General features: G+C 42.8%; 1 protein-coding gene across 1 annotated transcript in view; it reads left to right on the top strand.

Annotated features, from left to right (window-relative positions):
* PDE6A (phosphodiesterase 6A) overlaps window positions 1-22,081 on the top strand; it is a 41,444-nt gene that overhangs the window by 6,712 nt on the left and 12,651 nt on the right. Inside the window, exons 4-15 of the mRNA XM_081035221.1 lie at window positions 1,612-1,686; window positions 7,505-7,569; window positions 10,710-10,776; window positions 12,633-12,680; window positions 15,206-15,355; window positions 15,950-16,093; window positions 17,870-17,935; window positions 18,127-18,273; window positions 19,152-19,259; window positions 20,512-20,621; window positions 21,583-21,670; window positions 21,859-21,959. Of these exons, the coding sequence (XP_080891347.1) occupies window positions 1,612-1,686; window positions 7,505-7,569; window positions 10,710-10,776; window positions 12,633-12,680; window positions 15,206-15,355; window positions 15,950-16,093; window positions 17,870-17,935; window positions 18,127-18,273; window positions 19,152-19,259; window positions 20,512-20,621; window positions 21,583-21,670; window positions 21,859-21,959 (1,169 nt within the window). The remainder of the gene's footprint in view (window positions 1-1,611; window positions 1,687-7,504; window positions 7,570-10,709; window positions 10,777-12,632; window positions 12,681-15,205; window positions 15,356-15,949; window positions 16,094-17,869; window positions 17,936-18,126; window positions 18,274-19,151; window positions 19,260-20,511; window positions 20,622-21,582; window positions 21,671-21,858; window positions 21,960-22,081) is intronic.

Raw genomic sequence — 22,081 nt, 5'->3', positions numbered from 1 at the left:
GCTCTAACCAACTGAGCTAAATGGCTGCCCTACCCTCTGTTTCTTTTGAACTCCCTCTCAAAAGGGAAAGTCACATTTCAGCAAGAATATTCTGACTTAGTCATCCCCGAAAGATGGAACAACCTAGCAATTAGAGGTGGACTGGGCTGCCTACAGTCACTGTGAGAACCTACCCCCCAGGCAGCTAAACTCTTACCTGAGCTGTTGACATTATGAAATAAGTCAATAAAAGCCACTGAATTATACATTTGAACTGGGTGAGTTGTATGGTATGTGAAGTATATTTCAATCAAGGCTTTTAAAAATAAAAGAAAGAAGAAAAAAGGGGGGGGGAGAGAGAGGTGGGGGGAGGCAAGGATAAACACGCCCGAGTCTCCACTAACCCCTTGTTGACTTCTGCTTCTCCTTGGGCCAATCTTCAGAGCCACTCAGTGTTTGATACAGATAGTGTTAGCCCGAAGTACTTGTCCTTCTTCTGGGCTCCTCAAATATTTGTATTCTTCCATTACTGTTTAGATTCTTACCCCATCTATCTTACTATAGTTATTTGAGTGCTTGATTGTCTCCTCCAGGAGACAGCAAGTTCCCCCAAGGCACAAACTGTGCCTTGGCAGTGTCAGTATATCTACAGCAGCAGCAGGCATGTTGTGTGGCTCAGGTAGGCCCCCACGTCACATTTTCACCCAGAGTGGAATTTCTTCCTGTTGTCAGTAGTCAAGAAAAATCTGAATTTCATGCAGACTCCCTTCTGTTTGTCCTCTCTCCAAATGATATTAGAATAGGCAAACCACCATGAAAAACATGTTCAGACAAGAGAGAGGCCAAGAACAGGGGAGCTTGGCATGCTGTTAACCATAATCCAGCGCTAATTGATCATTGTCCCTAGACATCTACAGATGAATGGATGGAGTGGGCACTGGAGGACAGAGGCCTCCTCTGCCAGGCCCAGGCTCCACCCAACACAAGCTGCGCAGCTACGTGAGCAGTAGGAAAACCAGTGAAGAAGTAACAGGGAAGAGCCTGTGCTGTGTCCCAGTCAGTTTCTCCTCCTGAGGCTGTGAGACAGTGCAACGCCTTTTCTCTCTGCCCATGTCTTTGCCAGTTGTTTTAGGTGTCATCCTTTCTTGTTGGATCTCAGATACAAGACTATCTGTCCATATTTGGCACCATTGTTTTTTCTTTCTTATTAGGGAAAAATATTTTTTTCCTGGTTACAAAAGCACTAAGTTTTACTATGGAAAAATTGCTAAATAAATGATAGCCTCCTTCCAATCACCCAGAGGAAACCAGTTGCTAATACTTTGTTGAGCATTTGAGAGTATTTTCTATGTATAATTAAACATTGGGGTCACATGATCTATATAGTTTTGTCACCTCACAATATTTCACTTATCAATGTATCATAGACACATTTTTAATCAATACATAAACATCTGTAGCATCATTGTTACTAGATGCTCCATAATTGATTTAATAAGTCCCCTATTATTGGACACTTAGGTTGTTTCTAATTTTTCACTGTTATAAATGATACTGCAAGGACCATTATTTTAACTAAACCTTCGATCATGTATTTTCAAGACATGTAATTATTGTTTTTCTCATTCCTAGGAATTTTTTGACGTGTGGCCAGTCCTGATGGGTGAAGCTCCACCCTACACTGGTCCCAGGACTCCAGATGGAAGGGTAGGTCTCTCTCTGGCCTGTTCATTATGATTAAATGTTTAATGAAATTCAATTGTAAGGCAGTGTAGACCCTGCTGATGTTTCTTTATCACTTGGGTATTTATTTTCTTTGGGTTGGGTTGTCTCCCTTGAAGTTATAATTCCTCATAATAGCCAAGCCCTGTAATTTGCAAGTTGTTTTTAATATTTTGCTGGAGTTGCACAGTAACCTGGTGGGGTTGAGCAGGATGACATCAAAATTCTCATTCCACAGAAGAGGGCATAGCCCGAGAAAAGTCAAGCAACTTGGTCAAGAATTCACCCAGCAGGAGTTCAGAATTATAGATAGAGCAGGAAATACCCTTAATATCTAATTGAGAGCATATAAATTGATAGCCAGAAGGTCAATTCCAGCCAACAGATAAACTTGTTTGGCTGCATATCTTTAAAAATCTTTTTACTTAAAAAAAAATGTTTGAATTAGTAGCTTAGCACTTAAAAATCAAGATATTTCCCATAAACATCTACATTCTCAGTGCCTTTTGAAAAGGTGGAAGATTAGTCAAAACTTGACCCACAATCCCGCAGGGTAAATTTGATTGGAGCTGAGTATCAGCTACCTCTTTGGAATGTGGCCTGAGCGCTCTAGGTTGCCACAGTCCCCACCACTCCCTCTTGGATACATCTGGCCCCTGTTCTCATTTATGTTTCTACCGGGCCTCTAGGCACTTGAGTTTGTGACCTCTGGTCTTATACCATTGCTTCATTTTAAAGATGAGGAACAAACACTTTAGAAAGGCTGAAATGACATATGTGGGGATTTGGCAACGATGCAGAATAAACAGATCTGGTACTCAAATGGCCTGTAGCACCTGTACCTGTAGAATGACTAAATGACCTTAGCTGAGGCCACACAGGGTAAGTAAGCAGCAGAGTCATGGCCTGAATTGACTTTTAGTCCAGTACTCTTCCCACAAGCCCTTTTAGACTGTCTGAAATAGCATATTAATTTCTGCTAGGCGGCTTGGTTGTACCCAGCCAACCATGACCCTAACCCACAACAGAGGGTGGTGTGTGTGTGTGTGTGTGTGTGTAATAGACTTTATTTAGTCTTAATTCAAACTCTTGCTTATGAGCTACATATACACACCAGAAAAGATTTCAACCGTGGAGTCTATGGTCTGCTGTGCTTTATCCAAAATGACCTTTATAACCTGCTATTGTCCAGTTTCAAACTGCTTTTTTACCCACACAATTTCATGGTTTCCTTTGGGAAGACTGAGTCCTCAAGGATTGCATCATGTGCCACTGTCAAAAATGGGGACACTTTTCCTTTTTAAATACAGCTTTTTGTGTTGGCATAGCTGACTTGTTACCACCAAGATTTTTCTCCAGTTCACAGAGGAGCTGGACTTGTATTTCCTAGAAATTTAAAAAGAGAGAAACTGGACTAGATATCACCATAGCGTTCAGGCAACCCCAACTTCAACTAACTTCAATTTCCGTGGCTACTATGATATTCAATTCCCTGAGGTCAGAGGTCATCTCCAACTCCAGGACAGCCAGAGAAATGTTAGGCTCTAACTTATCTGGTTCTTCACCCTTAAGTACCCCAATCTTTAAGCCTGAACTGAACAGGACATTTTCTCACTCAGCGCCAGCCCAGAAAGAGCTGCCCATCATTTGATCCATTCAAGGAGTGTTGGTTTCACTGAGGTGACCAGCACATTCATAGTTAAGACTTTTCTTGTGCACCTGAAACTAATAAAACATAAAAATAAAAAATAAAAATAAAACAAACCAGGGGATCAAATATATGGTGATGGAAGGAGAACTGACTCTGGGTGGTGAACACACAATGAGATTTATAGATGATGTAATACAGAATTGTACACCTGAAATCTATGTAACTTTACTAACAATTTTCACCCCAATAAATTTAAAAAAAATAAAAAATAAAACAAAAGAAACACACACACACACACAAACACACAAAGACTTTTCTTTCCCCAAACCCTTCTCCATCTCAGGTAGCAAGGGCTCAGTCAGTCCTTGCAAGAGTATGAGGCCTTGCATTGTGATGGAAAAGGCCAGAAGAACTTTGGTTTGGGTTGGTTGCTAACTTGTAGGGTGAACTTTGGCAAATAATTGATGGTCTTCAATTTTCCCATCTATGGGATGCTGTCACTGAATCCATCTCGAAAGTCCGTTCCAGGTTTTCAACACAGTTGGTGAGGAAAACACACAGAGGCTTGAGCTGGGGCCCAGATAGAGCAGGACAGGACTGGCGAAAACTGGATCTTCTGGAAAGAGCATGGGTTTGTGGAAAGAAAGCCCGAGTTCAGATCCCTGCTACACCAGCTAGTTATATGGCCTTGGGAACCTCTCTAAGCCTCACCTTCCTCATCTGATTAAATCACTTACTCTTTTCAACTAGTTTATGAAGGAAGTATCCTCATTTTCCTCATTTGACAGTTGAGGAGATTGAGGTCTAGAGGGGTCAAATGGTTTGTACAAAATCAAACCCAGGATGCTTTTCTTTCGGGTAACCGGCATTACAATCATGCTTTTTGACACTCCTTTTGCCTTCTAACATCATTCTCACACTTTATCGGCCACATTCCTATTAGAAATACAGCTTTTGTCTGGATTTTGACCAATTAACCTCCCTAAATCTTGGGTCTGAAGCTCCCCAATAGCAGCTACAGCTCACTTCATCTCCTTTTAAAAAGAAAATGATGTACATGTGTATTTTAATTATTAGAAAGTTATACAGGCTACTTAGGCTTTATGGGGGGAAAAAGTGGCACTTGTTTTAAAACTGGTATATTTCCATGCATGATGATTTGGCTATGGCTGCATTTATAGCTCTTGTAACACAAGACCCTTCTGTTACAGCCTGAGTTGCTCAGGTAGAATGTAACAAAGGTGACCTTTGATGGCTTAGTTTTGACTTTCCGAAGGCTGGTGAACTTCTATGTGAATATGGCCTTGAAGACAGCTTGGCTGAACTACAGGGTATGAAAAAAGCCCTGTTTACCTAAAGCACAGTGATCTTTTTGTTGCTTTCTGTGAAAGCAAATTAATTCTCCTGTGTGTTTCAAAAACAACACTTCCATTTCTAACCTTTCTAAAGGAATCTCGTGATCACCCCCGGATAGGGAAGCCTGTGGGGTCCAGGGAGCTGGCAACTTGCCTGGAAGTGCAGGGCGCAGCCCAGGCCCAAGGACAGATGTCCCCAAAGCAAAGACCTGAAGAAGGTTGAGAAGGTTGTAGAAGCGAGCCTCCTCCTCCTCCCAGGTAGAAACTTAGCTCTACCAAAGTCACAGCAGATAATTCGGCCATGTTTGCTTTCTACTAGTACCTACAGGGTACAACTTCACTTTTCACGAATGTTCTTCACAAAGTTTGTATTTGTTGAAAAACGAATGCATGGGCACAGTGACAAGGTCACACCATACAAAAGGTAGCACCACAGAAATCCAGCCTCCTGAGGCAGACACTGTTAGCAACTGTCTTTTCAGAAATGTCTATGGATAGCCAGGTATTCCTGGATATATATACGTATTCCACTGCCACCATCCTCAACAAATGTGATGATTCTGTTTTGTGCCTTACTTTTCCCACTTGACTGTATTTCAGCATCTTTCCCTATCATCACAGATATAGTTCTGTCGTTCTGGAGACATGCAGAGTATCCACTGTACGCAGGTTCACCTGTCTCCTAATGATGGCCATTACGTTGTCTCCAGCCTTTGTAAAGCAATCTGGCTGAGACGCCTGGTTGGGGCAAACGACACTTTTACCCACATTTGGGAGTATATCTATAGGATTCATTACTACATGTGGCATTCCTGGTATATGCATTTTAATCTTTGAGGGGTATTGCTAACTATCCAATCACTATCTCTGATTTGTAGCTGGGAGAAGCTTTAGGAATTATCTAGTCCAGTTTTTAAATTTCTCTGATTGTCTTAGAATCCCAGACTTCTCCAATGGCTGCCTTGGCCAGGGGTTAATGGGCGAGGAGGAAGATAGGAAAGGGAATGAGAGACTAGGGATGAGGATTTCTATGTACCCAACGCTTCTGCCCTTAGGGCAGCACTACTTTTCATCTGTGCTATATGATTGACTCTCATGCTTTGTTTGGGCAACGAGTTCTGCTGCCTAACAGCAACAATAAACAAACACCGCTGATTTTGCAGCTGGGGTAACCGAGGCCCAGAGAGTCCACACAGGAAAACCAAGAGTACACACAGAAAAACCAAGAGTACAGCACAAGTCTTCACTCTAGGTCTATTCTTAGCTCCAATTCATCATGCTGTGGGGTTCATCTAGTCTCCCCTTGCATGCTTCCTACTTGATAGGGATCAAGTCTACCCTGAGGCTGCTGATGTCTTTGGACCAGTTCTAGTTTCTGCCTCCTGTTAAGCCAGAGTGTGTCTCCTAGAAGCGTTCAGTCATGGTAGCTGCTGCCAATGCTGGTTGTTGAGCAGCAGAGCCTATCCCTCATGGGCCTAAAGAAGGTCATGGTCGCCTGTCAACCAAATGGAACTTCAGACTCTCTTGACTGGATCAGGAATTTTTCTTTGTGGAAGTTCTGAGTCAGAAGGCCTGAGTGGAGCCAAAGTATCTACATTTAAATCTCTAGAGCAGTACTTCTCAAAATACATGTAGTAAAGGAACAGGATTTTAAAAAAAATTTTCTAATCCACTTTTCAAAATGTATTAAAATATATAACTAGAAAAAATAAAAATTAAAAAAGACATGCACAATGTAAGTCCCCCCCTCCCCACCATTTTGGTTTTTTGTTTCAACAGACCTAACTTAGTCAAACTGCTTTAAAAGTTTCTAAATGCCGACTGTCAATGTCTGTTTTTATCTTATCATGGAATGGCAACAAACAGCTGGCAGACAAGTATCAGTCCAGGAACCACACTTTGAATAGTGCTATTCTAGGTGAGAGCAGTGCCAAAAATAAAACAGTTTTAAGCTATTAACCTTAGGTGACATAGCAGAATGAGTACGGGGCATGAAAGTCAAGCTTCTGGTCCTGGTTCACTGACTTACTGTAAAAGAGTTCTTTCCTCTCCCTGGGTCTCATTTCTCCCAGTTTTGAATGGTGGCTAACTTGCCTGTCATACCTGGAAGTTCAAAGGTTCTAATAAGGTAACTGATTTTTCCATGGAGAGCTGAGGGAAAGGAGCCAGTATCCAAGTACATGTCAAGAAGTCATGTAATTGAACAGACCTATTCTAAGAGAATGGAGTTTTAATGGTACAAGGAGGTGGGAGAGAGGAAAGAAGTGGAAAGTGAGTTAGAAGGCATGAGGCATAATTGGGAAAACAGGTCTGGAAGAGCTGACATAGCAAAGAGAACAGTTGTGTGGTAGGAATGAGTGAAAAAGGGGGCTGTGGTAGTGGAGCTGAGCCCTGCATGGAGGATGGCTGGGTTGACAATGATTCTAAATGGGTCAGGAACCTCCTTTCCACCTCTCTCTCTCTCTGTAGACTCCAACAGCAGTCCTTCTCTCTTTCTCCTTGTACTGAAACCCCAGACTCCCTTAGAACACTTCCCATTCCTCTTTGCAGCCCCAGATCCCAGACCCTGCTTGGCCACTGTGAACTGCATCTAAGGAGGAGCACACTAAATCCTGAGAGTCAGCTGAGAACAGGGAGCTCCAGAGGTAGCTGGGACACACCCTTAGAGAGTCAGGCTGGTGCTTTTGGAAAACCACGGGGCACACAGTAAAGTATAAGGCCTGTCCTATGGACACACTTCTGCTGAAGTTCTGTCTCAGACTCTGAAGGGACATATTTCTCTATCTCTTTTGCCTAGGAAATCAACTTTTACAAGGTCATTGACTACATCCTGCATGGCAAAGAAGACATCAAAGTAATCCCGTAAGTCACACGACCATACCTAACTTCAAGTGGACAGTGAATGCTGCCCTATCATGTACCCAAAAGGAAGTGAGAATTAGAATATTTATAAACATCCTGAATGGCTGCCACAGTATACACCATCTAAACTAATAGAGGGGAAAATTTAATAAGAAATAAATGCTTTATCAAACCAAAAGAAGGCAAAATAAACATTTAGAAAGGACATAAAGTAGGTGGGAAAAATACAAAGTGAACATCAAGATGATATTGAAATCCAAGGACATCAGTGATTACTTTAAATGTAAATCAGCTGAGTGTTCCAGTTAAATGACAGAAATTGCCAGGCCGGGTAAGAAAGAAATCTCTCACATTTCATTGATTCTAAGATGCACAATTTTCTACTTTTTGACATTTCTTAAATAGATTTAATGACACTGTACAATTGCTGTCGGCCAGATTATAGTCAGATGTATTCGTTATTGCCTGCCTATGCATGAACTTGGTCACAACCATTCATATTGCTATGACTTCAGTTGAGTTATATGCATTGTTGGTTGAAACCACATTGAATTTAATTGCCACACAAAATAACTTAAAGAGCTTATACTATGATGCAGCACTGAAACCAAAAGTTGCTCTGAATGGCACAAAAAAAACAGGAAAAAGTAAAAAATATGATAAAATCTACGTCTAAATTCTGAAAGAATTCTGAAGATATTAATAAAGTAATAATTACAAGTTCAAAAAGCATAACATCACAGATTAATTGGCAGCATTTTATCTTTCTCTGTTGCATATAAGAAAGTTTGTCAAAAACCTGATGACTTCCTAGAGATGAAGAACTACTGTATATCCTGTGTACAAGAGATCTATCTAGAAAATAAGACTACAGGGAGGTTGACAGTAAAAGAATGCAAAACACATATACCATGCAAATGCTAATAAAAAGAAAACTGATGTAACTTTATTAATATCGGATAAAAATAGACATTATGTCAAAGAGCATTAGTGGAGAGTGGATGTGAAGGGGCAGACAGAAACTATTTGTCACATCAGCTCAAGAAATTAACAACAGGGGAGGGGGTTGGTAGATGAGGGTAAATGGGATCGAATATATGGTGATGGAAGGAGAACTGACTCTGGGTGGTGAACACACAATGTGAGATATAGATGATGTAATACAGAATTGTACACCTGAAACTTATGTAACCTTACTAACCATTGTCACCCCAATAAACTTTAATTTAAAAAAAGAAATTAACAACAAACAAGCAGAAAAATAAACTCAAAGAAAATAATAAAGATAAGCCCAGAAATTAATGAAATAGAAAAAGGTAAATAATAAACAAATGTCAAAAGTTGGTTCCTTGAATAGATTAATAACACTGATAAATTTGTGGCAAGACCAAACAAGGAAAACAGAAAAATCAAATGAACTGTATCAGGAATGAAATGAGGGCATAACTACAAATGATATACATGTTAAAAAGATAATAAGATGTTATGCCAAAAATATTTTAAATCTAGAGGAAATAGGCAAATTGCTAGAAAAACAAAACATACTGAATATAAAGCATGATGAAATAGAAAACTATAATGGTCTTAGAGCAATAAAATAAACTCTTCCCACGAAGATACCACAGGCCCAAAGGCATTCAGGAGTGAGTTCTACTAAACACTTAAGGAAGAAATAATGCAATTCTTGTACAAATTATCCAAGAGAATAATAAGAAATAAATGCTTTATCAAAGCATTTTGATAGAAAGAATAGAAAAAAAGTGGCTGGTATAAATTTGATACCACAACACAGCAAGGGCTGTACGAAATAGGAAAATTCAGACCAAGCTCATTTGTGAACATAGATGCAAACATCCTCTATAAAATATCAGCAAATAATAACTAAAAAGGACTATATATCATGACCCAGCTGGGTTTATTCCAGGAATGCAGGGTTGGTTTAAGATTTTTTTAAAAATCAATCAATATCATTTGCCACATTAAGAAAAACATGATATCATTATCTTCATAGAAAAGAACTTTATTAGTCTTCTAAAAAGAATTTTTTTAAAGGTCTGAAAATACTAAGTATTGACAGAGACACAAAACCAAGGAAACTCGAATATACCACTGATGGGAGTGTAGATTGGTACAACCAATCACTTCAGAAAAGAGTTTGGCCTTATCCAGTAAAGCTGAAGATGTGCACATCTTATTTGTACTCCTAGATATATACCACGTAGAATTGAGAGCTCATGTACACCAGACTAGTATCATTGTTTGTAGAAGCCTCAAACTGAGTGGAAATGTCCACCAACAGTTGAATGGATAAATTGTGCTACAGTCATACATGAAGTCAATACTCTAAGCAACATGGAAAAGAAGCCAAATGAAATATTATATACTGTATGATTCCATCCAAATGAAGTTGAAAAAAGGGCAAAATTCAACTGGAGAGTATTGGAAAGCACACTTAGGTGGTAAAACTCTACAGAAAAGCAAGAATAGCACTTATAATGTCAGAACAATGGTTAGCTTTGGGGTGAGGGAGAAGGCTGCCAGTAGAAGGGGCAGGTCAGTGGCTTCCAAGGGGCCGACAACATTCTTCTTGACGTGTGATTTCATGGATGTTCACTTTTGAATGATCGATGAAGATTTAAATGCATTTCTCCATGTGTATATTTTTCCTCACAATAAACAAGTAAAATATAATGCCCCCCCATATTTGTAATACTGTTGTGCTAAATAAACATGTAAAGCACCTAGCTTCATGCTTGGTAGGTGATAGGAGCTCACCATGGGTGAGTTTTCCCACTCTCTCTATGGTATTAAGCTACGTTTCTATGTAAGTATTAATGGAGGAAAATGATGGTTTCTATTTTTGCTCAGCAGCCAATAACAATCTCTTGAATGAATGTCGTCTCTTTTCTTGGCAAGTCAAACTCTGTGTATAGTCAATAAAATGTAGTTTACCACTCTGTCTCAGTGTCTAAATTTGGACATTAAGATACTAAGTCAAGATCTGGGGCCTGTTCAGGCATAGTGAATGTAAGTGGACGCTGGGAGCCACCAGAGAGTAGAGGGAAGGAAAAGACCCAGATTTAAGTTTTAGTCCAACTGTTCTTACAGCAGAAATGACCATTTGTCTTTGGTCTTTACAGGAATCCACCTCCTGACCACTGGGCTTTAGCAAGCGGTCTCCCCACTTACGTTGCCCAAAATGGCCTGGTAAGTAATACAACTTTGAAGGGGGAGAGTTGAATCAGGTGGAAGAGTGAAAGGATTTCAGATCAAGGGAGTAGAAAAAACAATGGAAAGTGTGGATCTGTAAAAGCCTTATTGTCTCATTTCTCAATTCACTTGGCAGTTGGTCCAAGAAAATGAACAGAGAATTGACATTTGAGAAAATATGAAACACACAGAAATAATCTTTAGATGGACAGGCGCATAATCTCACTGATAAATAAAGATACTTACACATATGTCAGGGACAAAATCACAACTGGCTGGTCTTTCAGGCTCACCACGGACTAAGTCCTAACCTCTCGTGCCAGAGATTTGGGTGCCAATCACAATCTGTCGTCTGTGCCATATTTCCAGCCATACCGTGTTCAGCAGAGTTCAAATGCCCCACTATGCCCCACCCACTTGGGGTCAAGGGTGGAGTGTTAGCATTCTCTGTCCTAGAGAGAAGGGTCATGTCTATTAGCTGCACATCACCCCCATTTTGGGGTCTGGTTACCCCGGTGTCATTCACAGGCACACACAGAAACAGAAGTAGGTGTCAGAACTTAAGTCTGGAGACCCTGGAGAGGATAGTGTCATGGAAACCAAGGAAGTGAAAAAGTTTCAACAAGGAGGGAGACAACCAAATGCAATGAAAGTGATTTGTGAGATAAGAACTAAACCCCATTGGGTTTGGTAAGTAGGTCACTGGTGGCCTGATAAGAGCAGAGTTGGTAGCGAGGTGGAGACAGAGACCAGTATGTGGTCTGCTGAGGTGTGTATGGGTAATGAGAAGGTAGAGAATAGCTAAGAAAGAGGAGAAAACCCAGGTGGTTTCAATAGAGTCCATGTTGGGTCAAACGGGGATTTCATCGTCAAAGATGGGTGTGAGTCAAGCATGCTCAGGGGCTGAGGGGGAAGGAGCCCTCAGAGAGACAGAGAGATCAGGAGAGAATGATGGTTACTGATGGAATTGGTCCAAGGAGAGGCCAGAGGGCTAGTGCAGTGAGTGAGCAGTCCTCAGACAGGAGCAGGGATAGCTCACCCTCTGAGACCACAAGATCAGACCCTTTGGGACAGGCAGGGACACTGCAAGCCCATATGGTGCCTTTCTGAGAACTAGAACAAGCCGTCTCTTCTCAGTGGATGAAAAGTGCAAGGCGAGGGGCATGGCTCCACAAGTCAAGAGCAGGCTGAATTTCAACTCCCAGTCATCCCCTCTGCCATATGCCTTGGAGCAGTACACACATTACACAACTGCACACAGTGGTCAGGGTTCAACTATGGGCAGCATTCTAGAGGGATCAGATAAGTGCCATGTGCATGGTAAAGTGGTCCGATTTTCAGAAGAGGAATCTGGCAATATACAACCAGAGCTACAGCACCTTTTATTTCTTATTCTACTTTGGGGTTTATACCCCAAGCAAAAACTCCTTCCTGACAAGACAGCTTACACAGAACCCAAATCTGATTGATTCAAAGATGTTTAGAATAGCGTTATTTGTATTAATCAAAAGAAACAGCAGGACACAACCCAAATATGCAACAAAAGGGGAGGAGGGACAACGAAACAGGATACTATGCAGCCATTAATCATGACAAATTGTAGACTTAACTTTTTCAAAGTTTGGAAATGACTTTGGAGTGAAGCAAATGGTTAAGAGGTAATTTTGTAAAGTAGTTTTTCTGTCCAGTAACCTCAGTTAATAATTCAAAACCATCTTGAGCATGTCTACCTAATGGAAAGAATGTGACTGCCTTGGGTAAGAATGCAGTGTTTCTGAACTAGCACACGGTGCTTTCCCTGGTACTCTATAAAGTCTAATCACACCTTCATTATTCCTTTTCACGGCTTTCAGATTTGCAACATCATGAATGCGCCTGCAGAGGACTTTTTTGAATTCCAGGTAAGTCCCCCAAAGAGGATTAGACTATATTTGAATCCATCAACTTTATTGAGAGGCAGTCTCAACAAAATGAAAACATGAGTAGGAAAAAGTCATTTGCTCATACAAGTGGGCAGGGAGTTAATTTGGTCAATTCCAAGGTGAATTCTATTGGGTTTTAGCATTCACCCCATTTGCTTTCTGGCCTCAGGACCTTTGCTGATGCTGTTCTCTCCCCAGCCATCACATCCTGCCCAAATCCCTCTGCCCTTCAATGACAACCTCAACTGCTATGACATTTCAATGATGTTTTATTCTGTTTTCCCTGGCTGAATATCCTTTCTGCTTCCTGGGGATTTTTCATGGAATATTGTTTTGTATTCCATTTGATTGTGTCTTTTTCACAAATGTTTGCGGAGGGCAGCTTCCTTGCCAAGTATGGGCATAATGCTACACTGGTTACAGTGGTGGAGACAAGTGTGGCCTTTGTCTCCAGGGAGCTCATGATCATATGGGAGAAGAGGCACAGGGTGTGTAGGGGGGTGCTGGTCAGGAGAAAAGCCTGACCAGAGGCTCCACAGAGGAGGGGCTCTCTCTGGGAGCCTGACTTCATCTGGAGTGTATCAAGGAACGTGTCCCTGAGAAATTCTATCTGGCGGTAAAGCACGGGAAGACTGTACTAAAGAGAGAGTTTGTTGGAAGGCAGTAACGTAGGCCAATAAATCTGCATGAGACATTAAGGAGGAGAATGGCAGGAGGAGATGCTAGCGAGTTAGACAGAGGCCAAATCAAACAGGCCCAGAGGTCATACCAACAAGTTCGTTTTTCTTATTGTATTTCCCTTGCTTCATCTTTTATGATCCTGCCTTGTCTTTTAGACCATTCCTCTTAGCAAAATATTGTCTTCTTTTTGCCAAGGTACTTACCTTTCTTGACATCTTCACCTCTAGGTGTCCTGCCAATGTTTGTTGGGTTTCGCATGCTAGGCATAAGAAAAACAAATCATTAGCAATCAGGAAATAATTAAGAAGGGATTAAAAAGGACTGCTGGGAAAATTAGTGAGTTCTTTTTATTCTTTAAAGAACAATATGAAAGAGCTCAGAGAGAACATACTTCCAAAGTTAAAATTGTACGTCTTGTGTTGTAATTTTGACCCTATCAGTGTGATAGGCCAAACTGTTCCTGGGAGTTGTTACCCTGATTATAACCATGACAGGACTTGGTCTTTCACTAATTACAGTTTACTGTGATGAATCATAGTTTACTCACATTAGTAAATCAAATCTGATCTTGTTTTTTCCTCCCCACTCACCCTCTACAAAATAGACACCTCTACCAAAATAGACATAATTTTTTTTAACACACAAGTTGCATCAAGTGACTTCCCTTCTTAAAAATCTGTAATGTTTTCCCATTTCACTTTCAATAAAATCTGCCTCCGTGTCATGGCCTTCAGAGGGACGGGATTCCCTGAAGGTTAGGTAGAGAGTTGCAGGGAAAGGCAGCTCTTGAACTTGTTTCCTGAGCAATAGCCCTGTGTTCTTTGGCTGATGTTCTGTATCCCTCTGGAGACACTCTCTCATCCTGTGCTGAGTTCCAGTGTTACTTAAATAACAGTTATCATCTCGCTACCTTAAGAATCTTGGAACTTCCAAACTGCAAGACTCTCCAACTCCAGGAAGGCTTCCTTGATTTGCTTCCCTCCTCTGGCTCCCACGGTACCATAAAGAACTCCCCACATGCAGTGTAATTGCTGGTTTACCTTCCTGATTATGATCAACCTGAGGCAACATCGGTGCCTTACTTGCCTTGGTTTCCCCACCTTCTAGCTCAGTTCTTTGCTGGTGGTAAGATGTGTGATAAATGTTTGATGAATCAGTGGGAAAAGAGTCTAGAAATGATGTTGTCTAGTCGTCCCCATTTTACAAATGATGAAAGTGAGGCTCAGGCAGATGGGAAGTGACTCACAAAGGGAACCTCATGATTGACTGAGAAATGTCACCCTCTATTTTCTCATTTGTTCTATGATGCACACATTCTTACTTTTGTCCCCATCTAAAAGTGGGAATATTGAGGCCCACAAGGACAAAATGACACGCCAAAGTAATACAGAAAGCTCAAGAGGCAAAAGCGCAGCTACTTAATTCAAAGCTGCCAGAATTCAAAGCTTAATTCAAAGCTGCGAGAATCCCAAACATGGTCCCTTGTAAGCCAGTCCCCTAAGGTCAGCACCTATATCTGAAAGGGAAATACTGGACTGTTTGTGCACATCATTATATTCCCAGCACATAGCACTCTGCCTGCCATATAGCAATCCTAACAATCTTAGGGTAAAAACAATATGGCTGGTTTAAGGAGCTCCCACCAAATGGGCTATCTGCTCATGGCATTTGTTTGATGACCACTAAAACCATGCAAAATCCAGCAAGGTTTATCCTCTTGCCGCCCCCTCCACCAATCAGGGCCATGACGCAGCGTGCAGTCCATCACAGCTGCCTCTGCGACCTGATACCTGAGGAAACCTACTCTGGTTCTTCTCTTACAGAAAGAGCCTCTGGACGAATCTGGGTGGATGATTAAAAATGTACTTTCTATGCCAATTGTGAATAAGAAGGAAGAAATTGTTGGAGTGGCCACATTTTACAATCGCAAAGATGGGAAACCCTTTGATGAAATGGATGAGACCCTCATGGAGGTATGGTGTGTGAGGCCTTTTGCTACTGAGGTTCAGATATTCAGACTCGGCTTGTCACAAGCTGGGCTTCCAGGGCCACATGGTGGGAGCCCCTGGTATGCTGCTGCCATATTCTGTGGGGGGCGAAGGGGTGCCACTCACCTTGTAGACACTACCCTAACTCAGCTGCATGGCTGCTTTCTTTGCTGTCACTTCTGCTCTGCCATATGTTGTCAGAAATCCACATACCATTTTTAAAAAAGTAATAAACCTTGTTTTTTAGAATGGCTTCAGTTTCACAGCAGAACTGAACAGAAAGTAGAGTTCCCATCTCCCTCCTGTTCCCCGCCACACATAGCATGTTCCCTTTTTGTGAAGTTATGCATAAGAACGAAGCTTTGTGTGTGTCAGTGCTTTATTGAAAGTGTATTCCCACCCAGTATTTTACCTGATCCTCACCACATCTCTTGAAAAGAGCAGCACAGGGTTTATCAAACTCATTTTATAACTGAGAAAATGAAGGCTTAGAGAGTCTTGCCCTAAGTTACAGAGGCAGGATAAAACCTGGCTGTTCTACCTCTGATCCTTTCTTCTTTCCAATCTCCCCCCCTCCAGTCTTTGGCTCAGTTCTTGGGCTGGTCTGTCTTAAATACTGACACTTACGAGTCAATGAACAAACTTGAAAACAGGAAGGATATTTTCCAAGACATGGTCAAATATCACGTGAAGTGTGACAACGAAGAAATCCAGAAAATCTTGGTGAGTCAAGTTCTTTCCTTGTTCCTATCCCAGAGACTGTGCCCTGGGGTGTGTGGCCAGAGGAAGGCGGGACTTAAACTCCATACAGCAGACACAGGTGTGGGCTTGCTCACTCTCCTCTTCCCTGACTCGCACAGGGGTGGGTGCTCTGGGCCCTCAAGCTCAATGGATGAATGGATGAATCGACGAGTGCCAGAGAGTCATACACAATGGCTGCTCTGTGTGGCCTGGGAACAGCTGTCCCTTGTAGAGCCACCTCAGACCTGGCTTACCAGCTCTAGAAACTCCATTTGCCACTGTTCTCAGGGCTGACTTGGTACCAGAGATGGAGTCATCCAACCACAACCCCTGCTGAAAGAAAGCTCTGTCTGACTGACCAGTAGATAATGGTCAGTTTCTGAGACTCCCTCCTTGCGGTCAGCTCACGTAGAAGAACCCATCAGTCCAGAGAGGAGTTTGGTGAGCAAAGAAGTAAGACAGAGGAGGTTAGAGGTTAGTAGGGAACTCTCAAATAATTTCATCACTTTACAGTTTATAAGACAATTTCACACTACTTATGATATCACTTGATGATTAAATACAGCCCTGTAAAATGGGCAGGATAAGGATTTCTATCCCCGTTGTAGAAATGAAGAAATCGAGTCCCCGAAGGGGAAAGTAACTTATCCCCAAATCAACGAGTTCATTAAATGGGTCTCACTTAACCTTCATCAGGACAGTGAGCAAATTCTCTCTCACTCTTATGAATGGGCTGCCTCATGAGGTCGTGAGCACCCCATTAAGAGAGGTATCCAAGCAGGGGCTAGATGACCATATGTCAGGGGTACTACAGAAGAAAGTCCTACCTGGGGTGGGAAATTAAACGAGATACATATATGAGAATTCGTGATTCATCATTCTGGGATTTTGGTCTTAACGAGACTAAGATTTTAAAAGTAAATTGAGTTAGCCAAATGGTTTTGGATATGATGTCCAGCTGAGCTCCCAAGACCTTATTTCTAGACCTCGCAAGTTGAAACAACAGGCCAATGTTTTCAGAGGCAATTTCTTAAGCTGGAAAGATATCATAACAAATTTGGTCACTTCATCCCAATAATGATGGATTGTGGACCCTATGGAGGCATGGCCTCAGTGAATCAGTAAAGGTTAATAGACTGTGCTCTGGGTCAAGAAATCAGAAACAGGTAACTGGGTCCAGGTTCCCCTCTCCTCTGGCAGATGGGAAAACAGGCCCAGAGAGAGAAGGAACTTGCCTCAAGCCACACAGTAAGTGAAAGAAGAGCTGGGACCATGAGCAAGGCCTCCTGACTCCTAGTCAGTAATAATAACAATAAAAATATCAATAATAACATTTAATTCTAGTGCTTACTATGCACTAAGCCCTGCACTAAGTGATTTACGTTCATCATGTATTTAATTTAGTTATAGATATATCTATTTTAAAAATGACTGCATCATCTAATTCACTAATTAAGTACTTTTATCGGCCCCGCTTTACAGATGAGGAAATGGAGGATCAGAGGCACTCAATAACATGGCTAGTAAGTGGCAGAGCTCGAATTTGCATGCAGAGCTCCATAGCTCCAAACCCCTTGACTTTGAATTTCCTCCATGAATGTCAAACGGCAGCCTCTTTGAGTTGGTGGTTCTGTTGCAGGGACTTTAGAGAGGAAGGAGAAAAATGGAAAAGTGGAGGCCTATTTAGATGTTAGATGTAGTAACCTATTTTTTTTTCTTTTTTTTTTTTTGAATCCCTGCTATTTTGGGCCCTGGCAGAAAACCAGAGAGGTGTATGGGAAGGAGCCACGGGAATGCGAGGAAGAGGAACTGGCTGAGATCCTGGTAAGCACTGACCCTGACATATAACAAGGGCCCAGGGTACCCCGAGTAGGTGCAGGGGTCTCTCTGCAAAGCATGACCCTTACCACTCAGACCAGGGACTAGTACTGAGACCAGGCAGTGCTGAATGAGGACGGGGAGAGACCTAGGGACCCTTCATGTGCCCTAGTCACTTGATGCCGGTCCTTTCACAGCAAGGAGAGCTGCCAGATGCAGAGAAATATGAAATTAATAAATTCCACTTCAGCGACCTGCCCCTGACAGAACTGGAGCTGGTGAAATGTGGGATACAGATGTATTATGAGCTCAAAGTGGTGGATAAATTTCACATTCCGCAGGAGGTAAGGTCAAAACAAACCTCTCTGGTTTCCCTTTTGCTTCTTTGCTTTTCTCCCTTCTAAAACTCAATCTGTACACTTAATCTATACTTAAAAAGAGTATACCTTTGGCTTTTAGGGTTCAAAGCATTAATCATATTGCACAAATGAGTCATTTATCAAAAAAAAAGAGATACACGGTTCCTCTGAACTGTGGTGTTTTGGAGGCATTGGGTTCTTGCAGTGGGTTCTTAGGCCCTGAGTTCTGAGGGTTGTGAGTAAATAGGAGGCAAAAAAAGGTCCTATAGTCCAACAAGGGTGGGAAATGAGGTTAAATCAATTTAAAGAGGACTTTTTCCCTGCATGATCTATGTATTCTGCTAATCTGGGGGAATGCGGGATAGACACAGAAGATGGGGGTGGGGTGTACTGTGTGCAGAATTTCCCAGACTTATTTGATTCAAGCAGCAGTTTTCATAGTATTACCCCAAATCACATCAGCACCACCTGAGAATGTATCAGAAACGCAAATTCTCTCGCGTGCGCTCCTTCTCTCAAGCCCAGCTTTCATGAATCAGAAACTGTGTGTTTTAACAAGTGCTCTGGGTGATTGCCATGTACACTCCAGTTTGAGAGCCACTGATGCAAAGCCCCCTTTCGTTTTCCTGTCCTGAAAGACTCTCAGGACAGCAGCAATCTTGGGCACAGTGTGGGAATCACTTATGAAACTCAATTGGTGGAATAAGTGGAGGACTCACATCCACCTGGCTTTATAGCGTCCATTTCCGTAGTATTTAGTAGTTTAGTTCATCTATTGCTACGGCAGTTCCCGCCTCCTGTTCCAGTCAGGGCAGAGGGTACCTGGCAGGTGGGGGCTGCCTCACTGACGTATGTGTTCACAGGCCCTGGTGCGGTTTATGTATTCGCTGAGCAAGGGCTACCGCAGGATCACCTACCACAACTGGCGGCACGGCTTCAACGTGGGACAGACCATGTTCTCCTTGCTGGTGGTACGCATCGGGGGGAGGGAAGTGCAGTGGCTGGGGGCTCCTGCCACACCAGACAACCTCCTGCAGCTCCGCACAGCAGCAGTGGCATTGTTCTTCTATTTGCTGCTTTGAGAAAATATATATGTGTCATGCAGGGAGTCACGCGGGGTCTCAGCTCCCACTCCCCACACAAGAACGCAGGACATGGTGAGGCCAAAAAGGAACCCTGACAGAGCCATAGGTAGGGGAGTCATACCACAATATTCTCGCTGGCAGCTGGGTTGGAGACACAGAAAGCAGGAGCCACAGAATCAGCAATCCACACTCCGCCACACTCCGCGCTTGCTAGCTGAGCCACGGCAGTTATATCAGCAGCTAATGGCTAACCGGTAACCGCCGATGGCCGACTAGTCACAGCTGATGACCATCTACTACCCAAGTCAGCACCTTTCCATGTGAGGCTGAGAGCCTGGAAAAATGCTCTCTGGGGCTCTGTCCCCACAATACGCTAAAAGAGTACAAGCTTGGCATAAAGGAATTCCAAGAATAGAGAAGCATATAAAAGACAGTGTTTAAAAGTATTTTCCCATCCAGATTATGATGCAAATCTCTATTCTTGCTTCCTTGCCCAGCTTCCTCTTCCTTATTCCTGTCTCTCATGGCTGGAGTGGTCAGGCCAGAGTAGGCCCCAGAGCCTGAAGGCAGGAATTCTGGCCAGGCCACTATGAAAGGTGACAGTGACACCACTTACATTTGACTTATTTCTTAGAGTCACAGAGTCAGCATCACCTCTCCTGGGCTCTTCCCACCCTCTACTCCAACACTCGGCATAAACAAGGAGTTAAGTTTCTGAAGGAGGCTCAGGGAAAGATTCTTCTGGGCTGTGCTTAAACCGGTAGGCCAGGTTTGGAAGGTTGGCTTTACCCGTCTGACCGTGTTCAGAAACTTTCCAAATTCTATAACCTGACAGCTGCAAGTTTCTCAACAATGCCCTCCACCTCCAGTGTACAGATTGGGCTCCAGAGGCTCAGAGGAAGATGGGACCAGCTAAGGCCATTCAGAAGTAGGGTAACCAATCATCCCCATTACCCTGGGACCATTCCAGCTCTAGCATGGAAAGTCCCACCTCCTAGGTAAATATCTGGTCAACCTGTGGCACCAGGGGTAGAGCCAAGATTAGATTTGTGTTTCTAAATTCTAGGCCCTCCTCCTCTCACCTGCTCCCAACACCCCACAAGAGAGGAGTGAGTGGCGCCCCTGATTGTCCTTCCAGACTGGAAAGCTGAAGCGATACTTCACAGACCTGGAGGCCTTGGCCATGGTCACTGCTGCTTTCTGCCATGACATTGATCACAGAGGCACCAACAACCTCTACCAGATGAAGTAAGTCAGCCTTTACCAGCACCTCCCTACCTCCCATCCCCCAGATTCATTACCTAGATATGAACAGCTCCCAGACAGACTCACTGGCCAGGGAAGAGTCCTGTTATCTACAGCTTCCCACTTTCTCCTCCCCTTTGCATCTGGGTAAACTCCCTCAACAAACAGAATAATGACACACAAATATGTCCATGCCCCAATGCCGAGCCTGGGAATACACTGCCTAACATTTAAAAGGGACTTGGAAAATGTGAGTAAGTGAAGGATCTTGAACTACAGGGATTATCCTGGATTATCTGCGTGAGCCCCATATAATCTGAAGGGTCCTTATAAGAGAGAGGTAGGAGGTCAGAGAGGAAAGAAGACACTACACTGCTGACTTTGCAAATGGAAGATGAGCCACAAGCCAAGGAATATAGGTAGCCTCTAAAACTAGAAAAGACAAGGAAATAGATTCTCCCATAGCATCTCCAGAAAGGAAGGTGCCCCTGCAGATCCATTTTAGACTCTGAATTCCAGAGGACATCAATGGCTTCCCCTAAGACTCAAGTATAGAGTATCTGGGGGTCAGTGATCTTTAAAGTATGGCCCAAAGCCAATGTCCATGGATGGCGATAGGGGATACATAAATCTCTAACGTTGCATTTGGTATCATGTGTGTTTGGGCCTTTTTCTGAAGATAAGGGTTCACACTATTCAATAGACTCTCTAAGGAGTCAATGACCCTAAAAAGACCCTCAGAATCAGTTATGGGGAAAGCTAAAGCCTGAGAGTCCAGAGACCTGATATATAGTTTTCTTTCTCACTCTCTTACTGTGTGACAAGTTCTTTCTCATTCCAGGACTTCAGCCTCTCTGCTGGCAGAATTAGGAGGTGGCAGGACTGGTTGATGTCTTTAACCTTCGTCTTCGCCATTCCATGTTGACTCTCTCTCTCGGTGTCTCTCTCTTTCTCTCCCATTCAGATCCCAGAACCCTCTGGCCAAGCTTCATGGGTCCTCCATCTTGGAAAGACACCACTTGGAGTTTGGCAAGACACTGCTGAGAGATGAGGTAGAATGAGGGACACTGGCTTTGGGGCTGCCCAGGAGCCCCACCTCACATAAAATCTGAGTGCAGCCAGGCAGCTCCTTTCCCATTGGCCTGGGCTGCCTCTCCCATCATCTGGGGTGACCACTGGTATTCAGATGATTTTACAGCCAGCGTCACTTCTCACCTCACTCCTATGGTTTTCTCTTTAGGGCCTGAATATCTTTCAAAACCTCAATCGCAGGCAGCACGAGCATGCAATCCACATGATGGACATAGCCATCATTGCCACAGACCTCGCCCTGTATTTCAAGTCGGTATTTCTTTTCATTTTAAGAATAACAATAGCAACGATTACAATAATAACAAGCATGTAGTTCCAGTTGATTTACTATGGAGTCTATGCCAAGCACCCCGCGTGTGCTATGGACCATT

Source organism: Rhinolophus hipposideros (assembly GCF_964194185.1).
Source record: "Rhinolophus hipposideros genome assembly, chromosome: 23".
Lineage (NCBI taxonomy): Eukaryota > Metazoa > Chordata > Mammalia > Chiroptera > Rhinolophidae > Rhinolophus > Rhinolophus hipposideros.
The sequence above is the reverse complement of the archived record's forward strand: the minus strand, read 5'-3'. Positions and strand labels throughout refer to the sequence as shown.